Consider the following 12,318-nt stretch of genomic DNA (forward strand, 5'->3'; position numbering starts at 1 on the left):
CAGATGTGCTCTGCTTGCTCTGGAATTTTCTGTAACAACTTCACCGTTATCATTCAGCACCCATATACCTTACGCACAAATGGTAGAACTGAGAGATGTTATTAAAGCCTTCTATTTAGGTATAAAACCTCAAGCCTCCTGTTTGCCACTTACTACAGCTCAGCGATATTATTTTGGTAACAGCGTCACCAGCCTCTCTGCTATGGTGCTGAGCATAAATAGAACATGAACATTTCCAGGAATTGTCAACTTGGCACTTCTTATAAGGAGTTAAGATTTCTTTTATAACATTAACAAAAAATAAAGCCTAAGACTAAAACCTGCCCCAAACTTCTAGAGGTTATATTTCCTTCTCAATTAAAATTTACTGTTTGGAAAAGTACAGTACTCTTTTTTTTCTCTGGGGGCAAAAGTCCTCCAAGAATCATATGCCGCTCAAACTAAAGAACAAGTATAAACACAGCTGCCTATTAAAATTAAGCAAAAGCAAACATTCCTGCAGCTAGCTATAACAACAGCCTGCAAGTCTGAACTGCACCCATAAAAAAGAGAAAGCTACCTTGCTAAGTGTATGATTAAACTCTGAGGCTGCACCACCAGAAAATCTGGTTATTGGAACTACCTGCTGTTGATAGCAGGATTTAAGAGCTGTAAAAGGGGGACCCGACTCGCAGTAACAGGAAAGCCGACACAATGTCTGTCTCCTGATCACAGCCAAAAAAATTTAGTCTTTTTTTACTCTTAAGGTATCAAGATGGGATAGGAGCAACCCGGGGGCTCTGCTCCTTGACCCCATATGGCCTCACATTAGACCTTTCCAGCCAAAACACACACACACACACACACACACACACAGAGAGAGAGAGAGAGAGAGAGAGAGAGAGAGAGAGAGAGAGAGAGAGAGAGAGAGAGATAAGTAAGATGGGGGAGAGAGAGGTACCAACCAGGAAACAGAAATAGGCAGGAAATAGAAAGACAGAAAAGGCCCTAGTGCTGTGCGTCTGGGAGAAACTGGAGTAGGAGAGGGCATGGGGCTGAGAAATGTTGGGCTCTGATGCAGCCACAAATAATCAGAATTAGGAAGGAAAGAAAAACTAATTTTGAGAATTTGTTTTTATAGGCTATGAATTATCAGGCTTTGACATTTAAGTGCCTGGATTCCACATTGTATGACCTTGAGCAAATGACTTAACATCTTTGTACCTCCATCTTCTTTATCTATGCAATAAGGGTAACTGTCATGATTACATAAATTAATAAATGCCAAGGGCCTGGAACAGTGCCTGACACAGAGTAAGTATTTTACTGATATTATTTGAGGTTCTTTGTGGAACACAGAAAAGATTAAAATTCATTTTTAATTATAAACAGATTGTCTGACCAACCCACAGACAGAGAGACTAAGCCGGTCCTAGCCTTCCCCGCTGGCCTTCCCCGCTGGCCATTTGTCTCTCATCCATCCTTAAGCCATCTTCAGCTCACTTTGTATCTGAGAGCAGCATCCAACACATTCTCCACTGGCAGTTTCCGTCTCCATTTGGACACAGCTTGATCTACAGAGCACAGAGTATTGCGGGTGGTTTTTAATTTCCAAACAATGCGAAGAAGCGATGAAAATAATTCCCCAAATCCAAATTCACAGCTAATTCAAACCCTCTGATCAAATTCGTTCTATGTATGAATGTATTCCCCTAGAGTTCTAATGCATTTTAAGATTGATGTCAGAGTGACACCTATATGGGGTCTAAGATTCTGGAATATTCTTAAGCAACAATGTTCAAGATATTCAGAGAATTGGAAACATCTGTGATCATAGATTTAAGACAAAACTCTATATCCTTCTACATCTCCATTCCTACCACCCTTCCACCTCCTCCCCTGCAAAACAGCTGTGGGAGGCCCATACTTAGGGAGCAATAAGGAGAAAGAAGCCATGCACCTAATCAGCTGGTCAGAAAACAAGCAGCTCAAATCTGGCTTTCCTTTAAAATAACCTATTAGGGCATTTGTGCATGTGCATGGGTATATGTGCATGTGAGAGTGTGTGTGTATCTTTAATACCACTGCCCATACCCCACCTCCACATATTTTGGCATGAATTGACATGGATAAAGTCTGGGGATCAGCAGTTTTTTAAAAGCCAAAGTTGAAGCTAAATCAACCTCTTATTAGCCAAATGACCCATACAGCCACAGGGAAGAGAGAAAAGTCACAGTGATAATTTCTAAGAGAAAAGAACAATAAATCCACTTTTTAAAGTGAGATAGATGCATCCCTGCTGGGGAGAGAACTGTCACATGGTTTGCTATTCCTAGAAAGAGCTGCAATTAGCTGCCAACAGATGCATTATTTCATCAGTCCCGTAAATACTCAATAAAATTCTTCCTTTATGTCAGCTTTGGAGAAGGAAGAGGGTGAGGGGGCAGGGAATCTTTTGATGAAATACAGTATTGAACTATCAAAATTTTCTTTTAAATAATTAAAATTAGCATTAATTAAAATAAAACATTTTAGTAAAATCTTATTCCAAAATACCTCTAAAAGCCCTTGAAATTTTTCTTCTTAAAAGTAAAACAAACCATTAACACAATTTTTTACAAAGCTAATTTCAACTATTAACACTACAGCATATACAATTCCATTTCAAACCCAGTGGGGAGCCAAAATTGCACAGCAGAAAAGGTCATAAATCAAGAGTCAGGAGGCCTGGATTCCAGTGCTGGCAACAAATAAGTAGCTATGTGATCATGGCTAAGTATTGACACTATCTCCTTAGGACTTGGTTTTCTCAGAAAACTTAGATGAACTGTAAGTCCCTCCCAGTCTAAAAGTCTGGAATACCAGGATATGTCTTCATCTTGCTGACTTTGTTATAATAGCAAATTAATGTGTTTACAATTTAGGCAGCCTAAAATTAAATCATTCTGGCAATTCTACTAATAAATTTAACCAGTTCCCAGCCACTATACATAAACTGAATGAGCAAGACAGTAAAAAACAAAACAAAAAACAAAAACCCTTGAATATGGCCATCTCTTCTATCTGAGCTAGAGCTAGAGTCTTCCTTCCCCAACTATGCCATCGAGGCAATGGTTCCTGCCCCAAACTCCAGTCACTCTTTTTAAGTGAGAAAATATATGAAAAGCAGCTTCATGTTTTAGGCCATAGTCTCATACCATTATTATTTTCTTAGTATTTTTCTTTAAGTTGAGTCATTTTAACTTAAATAAAAGTAATGTGGGTTTCTTTAATACATTTTTATTGATTTGAGAGAGAAAGGGAGAGGAAGAGAAAGAGAAACATGGGGAGAGGGAAAGACAGAGAAACATCGATGTGAGAGAGAAGCATCAATAAGTTGCCTCCCGTACACACCCCGACCAGGGAGCAAATCCCCAACCTGGGTAAGTGCCCGGACCAGGACTCAAACCCAAGACTGTTAGGTGCATGGGCTGATGCTCAACCAACTGAGCCAAAACAGCCAGGGCAAAGCAATGTGTTTTTTAAAGGAACTTCATAAATAGAAAAGAGTTTTACTTGCCACAAATGGAAGAAAAATGTTAAATGGATATAAGAAAAAAAAAAGCAAAACAATTAAATTTGAGCTAAACACTGCTGTCCAAAGAAGGCTTTAAGCATGAGGACCTTTTTTTCTATTAAAAAGAAAGCTGGCAAGTATCAAGCGAGATGTTTCAGAAATACTTGTACCAAACAGAGGCTTTCACCTGGCTTTCAATATTGAAAAAGAAAATGAATTTCTCACCATGTGATTCAATCCCATTCCACTTACCATCGAAAATCATTTTAAAAGCTACCAAGACCATGGCTCTGCACGCATCTTACATTTTGGGAAGCACAACAACAAATGGTTGCAACTGCACTGATGCTGACATGTGCTGTGATTCATCTCCAGGAGGAAGGTTCTTATCCCAGATGGGCCTGGGCTCCAGCCACACTGTCACCTGGGGCTCCCACTACCTGAACTGCTCTTCCTCCTGTATCCACTCTGTGGCAGAATTTAGGTTTCTGCTGAACATCCCCTCATCTGAAAGGCTTTCTCTGACCGCGCCTAATGATATGCTAAGCCCTTCCTTACCACACACATACTGTTTTTCTTCACAGACTATCATCACCTGATGTACAGCCATGTGCTGCTTAATGATGGGATACATTCTGAGAAATGGGTTGTGGTGATTTTGTCATTTCATGAACACATAGAGTGCACTTACACAAACCTAGATGGCATAGCTTACTAACACAAGTAGGCTGTATAGTACAGCCTATTTCTCCCAGGCTACAAACCTGTACAGCATGTTATTGTACAAACAACATGAGATTTAATCAAGTACAAAAGAAATGATGCAATCAAGAGATGTGGTAAACATGAGGTGCATGAACCTGCTGACAGCGTAACACAGCACACTATCGTACAGCACAATTTTTTTAATCAGTAGAAAGATTACATGCTAAAAGAATGAGAAAAAATACAGTATGATAAATATATAAATCAGTAACATAGTTATTATCAAGTGTTATGTACTGTACATAATTATATGTGTTATCCTTTTATAGAACAGACAGCAGTAGGTTGACACCAGCATCACCACCAATACCTGAGTAATGTGTTGCTCTATGAATTATGACAGCTATGACATCACTGGCAATAGGAATTTTTCAGCTCCTTCATAAGCTTATGAAACCACCATCATAAATGCAATCAGCCATTGATCAAAAGGTTGTTATATGGCACATGACTGTATTATTTATTCATTTGCTTGCCCTCTATCCCCATTGGACTGTAGAGTATAGTGAGCTCATAAGAGTAGGGGCTTTGTTTATTATAATATCCCTAGCACCTAATGTCTGGCACATGATCAATATTCATTATTTAATGAACGAACGAATGAATCCCCTCAGTTGATCCGGAGGTCCTTCATGTGTCTTTTTTACCTAGTACCTGACACCTTGCTGATGCTCAGGAAGATATGATAATCATGCCGAGGATACACAGAAATCTGTAGACTTTGCCCTTACCACAAGAAGGGGTCTTGCTGTGGATGTTCACTGTAGTACACACAATGGTATGTAGTAAACTCTACTCAGCTACAGAAGTACTTGGATAGACCACAAGCTAGATAAACTGAGATCAACACTGAACTTATGCAGAGTATGGTCAAGACATGGTATGACTGGAAAATCCCAGGCTAGAAATCTCTCTAATAAACCTATAACAATGCCTAAAATTTTTGCAATTATTGCTCAGTAACTTCAGATGCATCCAAGTATATATGTGAGAGCCAGAGTGCATCTCGAGACAGTGACCAGTGTAGCTATCTATACATGATCAGGCAATGTCAGCTCCAGAGGGCTGAGCCCTGGAGCTGGTAAGTAGAAGAAAAACAGGCCAGCCCTGCATCTTGTTCCAGGGAGGGCAGCCAAGGAGTCTGGGGCACAGGGTCCATGGCAAGGACCAGCTCAAGCTCAGGCAAGGTTGAAGCAAATGTCAACCCAGGTCAGCCACTCCAGCAGGCTAAAGAACTGAGGCATCTGATGCTAACACAGGAGGCACAGAGCTGTGTTCCAATATATTCTTGCCAATGGCTAAGAGAACGTGAAACAGGAATCTAGCTTAGAGAGGAGGAAAATAACTCCCAAGCCTAAAGGAAGACTGGGGTAAAGGCCGGGTTGCCAGGCTGATTGTTACATGACAGAACCCAGTCCCACAGCCAGGACCAGCACAATGGAACAGGAAGTCCTGGGGCCCAGAAGTCACGCCTACCATCACTTAGGCTAAGTCCTACCAACAAGTGAGACTGGGGCTGCCCATAAACCTCCTTTGTAGATCCAGATTAGCTCAGGCACTGGAGAGAGGCTTCAGTGTAGACAAAGCTCATGAGTAGTAGGAAGGCAGACAGGCAGGCCCAGACTGCCTTCACCCAAATTCAGCATTATACTCATCTCCTAAATGACCTAACAGGAGCCCAGAGAGGACTTTCAGCTGATCTAGTGTCTAGTAGCCAGTAAGGGATACACTGTCAAGTGTTCCTGCCACGGTGCCAAGCTGGATTATGTCATTTTACTGCCAGAATTCCTCTTATAAAATACAAGAGTCCTTATAGGGTGAGAAAAACACAAAATCAATTTTCTATTAACATCTTAGAGTTTCATTAACAGAGATAGGGAGACCAGTCATCTAGGCAGATTCTGAGAGAATCAAAGGTTTAATTCCAGAACATAAATAAAAAGAACTAAGTAGGATCAATCACCAAATAAGCCTTTGAGACAGCTCAAAATTTACAAGTGAAATACAAAAATTCAACTAACAAAGGAGAAACCAAGAATCTCTGAGAAGACCAGAACAAGAAAATTTTTTAATAAAATAAAATCAGCTCATTGTTAGAGAAAGACCCACCTCTTGGCCAAAGAGAAAACCACTTTCCTATACAAATTAATTAATAATTACAACCAAAATTATTATAAAAGGTCAGAAGATGGTGATGTATATACATACATATACAAGCACCACATTTTCCTGCAGCCTAGTTCTTCAAAACTCAAAATGCCTTTACAAAAATTTAAATGGACTATTTAAAAACTTATTAAAATGACTCTATTACAACACTGAAGAAACACTGAGGTCCTGGGAAATAGGCCTGTGGGTTCATTCACATTTTTATAGGGACATTAAATTGAAGGCACTTTAATTTTAATTTTTTTCTAAGACTTAAAAAAGATTTCAATGAAGTCCCAATTTAATTTTAGAATTAAAATACTGCCATCAAATTAATTCATTTAAACACAAAGCTAAAGGCCTCAAAAAGAGGAGGTTGTTAACTAACAACTCCTTTAAAATAATATCATTTCCTCCATCCCTTACATATACATATAAAATTATGGCATAGTGAATTTTCTATAATGTAAGTAGATTTTAAAAGTGACTATAAAATGGGAACCTACAAAGTGAAAAAGAAAATTATAGACTCCAAATTCAGGGTTCCTCAGTGAGTAGGGGTTGAGGATAAGCTAGGGTTGGGGAGGAGCACCCAGAAGTCCTCAAAGGCAATGGTAGTATCTTTTTTTAACAGTGATGGGGATAAAGATGTTCACTGCACCATTATTCTTCATATCTTATTTATATTTTGTAATCCTACTTAAAATGTTGAATAATTAACAGTAACTATTTAAAACATGAGTTTATGTAATTGTCACTGTAGGCAGTATATAGAGGCATGTGTAAATCAAACTCTCTTCAGAATATTTTTTCTTTTTTTTTTAATATATTTTATTGATTTTTTTACAGAGAGGAAGGGAGAGGGATAGAGAGTTAGAAACATCAATGAGAGAGAAACATAGATCAGCTGCCTCCTGCACACCCCCCTACTGGGGATGTGCCCACAACCAAGGTACATGCCCTTGACCGGAATCGAACCTGGGACCTTTCAGTCCGCAGGCCCACGCTCTATCCACTGAGTCAAACCGGTTAGGGCCAGAATATTTTTTCAATAGTAGTGTGACTCAACAAGAGTACTTAATTTGTGCAGTAGCCAACCTATCATCGCATTTGACCACTTCCACATAATTAACAAACTAACATTATTTTTCTAAACTTCAACACAAATACACTAGATTTTTCCCACTCTACACTGTTTCGTTCTGTTTACTTAAACACACACACACACACACACACACACACACACACACACACTGTTTTTCCCTCAACTTCTCTGTAACTTTCACCATTTGTTTTTTAAAAAATCTTAATTTTTTTCTTGTTCTCTGAATGTATCTGAAGAAATGACAATGAGGTCATACCTCTATTAAAAATATACAGCAGTACTATTTACATCACTCAAAACGATTATAAAATTAAAGTAAATATTTTGGTTGGAAGAGACTTTCAGTTTGCCTGTTTTGCTGTTTTCAACTATGTGTTGCCAAAAGGAACCTCTAAGTCAAATACCAGGAAAAGACACTGGATACCCTAATATTTTTTTAACTTCTCCCAATTCTATATTATTTTTATTCTGCTTTCAATACAGTGGTAGAAATGTCTTAGATACTTTAATTAGGCTTTGTACCTGAAGTATTTAATTTGGTAAAGACAATCCAACCTGAGAATTTTTGTGGTCTTTAAAGGCCAGCTATTTTCAAAAAGCATAAAATATACATTTGCCTGTCATTTGATTATGCAAGGAAATGAAAATATTTTTTTTTTTACACTGGGATTTTACTAGGCCTTCCCCAGTTAACTGGTTATCTCATGATGATCAGATATTCAGACATATGTCATTAATAAAAATAGAAAAATTAATCATGCATATTGACTAAATGTGGTCTGGAAAAATCATTCAAAATATGAGGTCCATAAAGGCAAAAACAATAAAAGTGGTCTTTTATTACTCGTGTTTGCTTTTTAGCCAGATATACTACTATTTTAAAAACAATAATAACAAAGGCTAGGGACCACTGCTTCGAGAAATTCTGACTATTACTGCTACAAAAACTCCAGAGAATGTTGATTTCCTAACTGTTAAAAATTTACAAGTCAACTTTTAATATTTTTTTTGGCAGTTCAGTTCTCTGCTCCTCAATTTTTGCAAAAAGCATAAATCAGGGGAGCTGTTAAGAGAAACAAGTATTTCATATCACATCTTCTTCCTGCTACAAACCAGGTTAATGGCACTAGGACTATTTCTATTTTCCATAGCTCCCAACTTTCTTAAAAAACAAAATGAGACCCTGCACTAACTACTACCCTTACAAGTTAATACTCTGGGTGTCTGAACAAAACTAAAAAGGATGACTTTAAATCAACAACTTTTAAAAAACAAATTAAGCCAGCCTTCCAAACAATCCCTTCTGGCCATGTAGGACAGGCCAGGGAACAGGTGCAGGGCATGCCTTCCTAGAGGCTGCCTCCTCCTTCAGGAATCTGACCTTTTCCAGCAGACAGGGCTGGCACCCCATGAAGCAGTTATCAGAGACCTAACGCTGCTCTCCCATCTGCACTTTCCAAATGGCTCCTAATGCCAAGGGCCGAGATATGACCTGGCTCTCAGATGAGAACATGTCTCCCAAGTGACTTGCCAAGTTTCCCTGGAAGCATTTCTAAGTATATTCTCTGAGCTCCCTCCTCAACCTCTCAATCATGGTTCATTCTTCCTTCCTTCCCAGCGCTTCCTAATGCCACCTCTTCATCCCATCCATGTAACGCCATGTCTTCAGTCCAAACTCCTTACCCACTTTCGGGAACTGCTGATCCCCTCCTAGCCTAAAACCTCAACTTCAAAACCAAAGGCCATAGTCCAACAATTTGGGAGCTGGTTTGAAGTTATCTTGTTGATGCCTACCTGCAGGCAGCTCGGTTATGGCTTCTTCTCTTGCCTTCTCCAGCTTCTCCCTGACCCAGGGAAATTCCTGCAGGGAATCGAGGAATGCATCAAATGCTTTAGGACCTCTGGAAGGCAGGATATCCAGCAGCAGCATTGTTTTCCGGAGGCCTGTGGTTTGAGCTTTGATTTCTTGAACATGGTTTTCCGTCAAGACCCCTTCCTGGTAAAGATACTGAAGAACCAATCCCTCCACCAGAACCTCTGCACCCAGCTCCAGACGAAGGGAGCGAAGCACTTGCTTGTCTCTAGCCTCCATTTCCCCCTGGAAAGAGACAAAACTGAAGTTCAGATGACAGGAATGATGCGCCCTGATAAGCTCCTTAAGGAAATGGACATCCTTTGAACCCTAGCAGAGTGCCAGACCACGATGTTTAACACAGGGCTGTGTTAATTAATTAACCTCACTAATTTCAAGTGTTTCTGAAAATAATTAGCAACGCTGAACATGAATCATCTGTTCTGTTCTTGCTTCCCACACAAGGGGGTCAATTCCTCCATCTGTTAAGAGATTTGGAAAAAAGTGGGTCAGAGACCCTGCTTAAAAAGCAACTTTTACTCGTGTATTACAGCGCGGGGTTTCATTACCATGGTTGAGAAGAAATAGCGGGGAGTTGTTTAGCATTGCCTTCTGCGGCGTTGCCCCCCACTGCAGAAGCGGCCCATGCGCGTGCAGGCGCCCTGCGGCACGTGGCATCGGCAGAACCCGCTCAGCCATGGGCGTGGGGACCAGACACCAGCAGGTACCCACAAGTTGAAGGATCTCTTACCCTAGGAGAAAAGGCTTATACACCATCACCTTCAAGAGTAACATTTAAGTGTTTGTGTCCAGTCTACTGTAAAACTTATATGTAGTCAGAGATTCCACCCCTTCCCTCAAAGAGTTCGGAATCGCCATCGCGACACTGCCATGACCACACGTGCAGGGGACATTCAATGGGATTTCTTTTTCTGAAAAAGAAAAACGTCCACACGCCCGTCCTGGTCCGCAGCCACGCACGGTTTGAAGGCACATTGCCAAGACACTGCACCAGGGAGCTGAGGGGTGTGGTGTGAGTGGCGGGGACACCCACAGAAGTGAACCGGGCCGACCCCGAGTGGTGGCAGGTGAGGGGGCGTGCGCTTCCGCTGCCGGCCGGCGGGTCGTCTTTTACTCCCTGTCTCAGCCGCTGACGCCCTGTGGTATCACGAACAGGGGGGCTACGAGAGATTTTTCGGGGCAACCTGAGCCGCTAAAAAGAGAGGACTTGGGATGACCTTCAGAGCGGGGCCCCGGGCACCCCCATCGCCACCCTAACCGGCCTGGCTCGGGTCGCCGCGGGGCGAGGAGGCCCCGGGCCGCAGGCGCGGTGCGCGGGCCCCGGAGAAAAGAGGAATACGGGCTCCTGGTTTCCTGTTACTTACGTCTGCGAACACGTATCTTAAAAAATAAATAAATAAAACTGCAACCGGAATCCAGACTGTCAGGGAACCTGTACCACAAGCACCATCTTTATTGAAGGCGAAAACCGAGACCAGGAAGTGTTGTCGCCATTTTTGTTGAGGGCAAACACAGGAAGTGCTGCAGCCATCTTTATTGAGGGCTCAAGTGTCGGGCTGAAGTCTAGTCCGCCATGTTTGCTGTGGGTAAATAACAGCCGCTTAGAGGGGTTATCTAAGAACAAAATAATTGGATAATTGCGTTTTTAACACAGTAACTACACTTCAGCCTTGCACACAATTGAAGTAATAGGCCTCATAAGTCATTTTTATCAGCGAGGCTCTCCAAGACCACTTTATTTAAAATTGCAACATCCATCTGCACTCCCATCCCCTTTACCAACTTTATTTTTATCTGTAGCACTCAAACATCTTACTGAAACATATACTTAATCATTTATTTATCATCTGTTTCACTCCAGATAAAATGCAAGGTCATTTCTTTATATCACAGGGTTCCTGCCCATAAAGCATTTACAAGTCAATCAGGATTCGGTGCAATAATCAGCTTGCTACACTAGACAGAAGGGGATTTGTCTGGACAATCTGGGGACATTCACAATCATTGGAAAGGCTGCAGAAGGCCTAGCATCCAAGCATAACTCCCTAAATAACACTAACAAACTGCCTCATGGCACAATCAGGAAGATAAAATCAGTAACCTGTTACCCCATAGTTCCAATCTTCTAACACTGACAGAGTAAGAGACTGCTGCAGAAAAAACAAGGTCTCCACAGCTGTATTTGCCAGCAGCATCAAAACAGAACCTGTACATCTTAGTTTTGATGTATGCAATTCGCATGCAGAACATTAGCAAGTAAAGGTGTCTGGGACATGTAGTTTGAGTTTTTCAGCTTCTGAAGCACAGAAAGGTATGCTAAAAAGAGAGAGGGGCTGACACTGGGGGCAGATCTGCTGAGCTCACCACATTTTAAATTTGGAAACCAAGACAAATGCATGATCCAAATATAAAGAAATATAAGAATGTCAAATTGAGGGTCCTTCCTCAAATTCCTTTATGAAACATTTATTGATTCACTTTTCAATAAATCGGATGGTATATACAGAAAGTTGTATGTACTGCTAAAAATTGGTTGACGGTATCAAAAAGAAACCCTTAACTATCATTAGTTCCGTAGAGGTTTTCACAACCAACACCTCTAGTGGAAGATGAAAATCTCTTTGTAAGCAAATTAATGGAGAGCAATTCTAAATCTCACTCCTCAAAATCTCCTAATTTTGTAACTGGATTAAAGTATTATACCAATCTACCATTTCACTATATCAGTAGTGACAATATGTTTACATCAGTGGCAGGTATTAGTTTTATAACTAGCATTTTACATATGTGAAGAACGTGGAGTCAAAGTAGCCAAGTGTCTTAGCCAAAATCTCACAGCTAAAATATAGCAAAACCTGAACTCTAACTCGTTCTCTCTGGTTTCATGCTCTG

The 12,318-nt window shown here is 40.7% G+C and overlaps 1 protein-coding gene across 1 annotated transcript in view; it reads right to left on the bottom strand.

Moving 5' to 3' along the window:
• CRADD (CARD and death domain containing adaptor protein) overlaps positions 1 to 10,927 on the bottom strand; it is a 205,860-nt gene extending 194,933 nt beyond the window's left edge. The window contains exons 1-2 of the mRNA XM_080659739.1: positions 10,791 to 10,927; positions 9,348 to 9,651 (exon numbers count right to left, since the gene is read on the bottom strand). Coding sequence (XP_080515865.1) covers positions 9,348 to 9,645 — 298 coding nt within the window. The 5' untranslated portion in view covers positions 9,646 to 9,651; positions 10,791 to 10,927. The remainder of the gene's footprint in view (positions 1 to 9,347; positions 9,652 to 10,790) is intronic.
• Between the last annotated feature and the right edge of the window lie 1,391 nt (positions 10,928 to 12,318).

The sequence above is a fragment of the Plecotus auritus genome (assembly GCF_963455305.1).
Source record: "Plecotus auritus genome assembly, chromosome: 3".
NCBI classification, from domain to species: Eukaryota; Metazoa; Chordata; class Mammalia; order Chiroptera; family Vespertilionidae; genus Plecotus; species Plecotus auritus.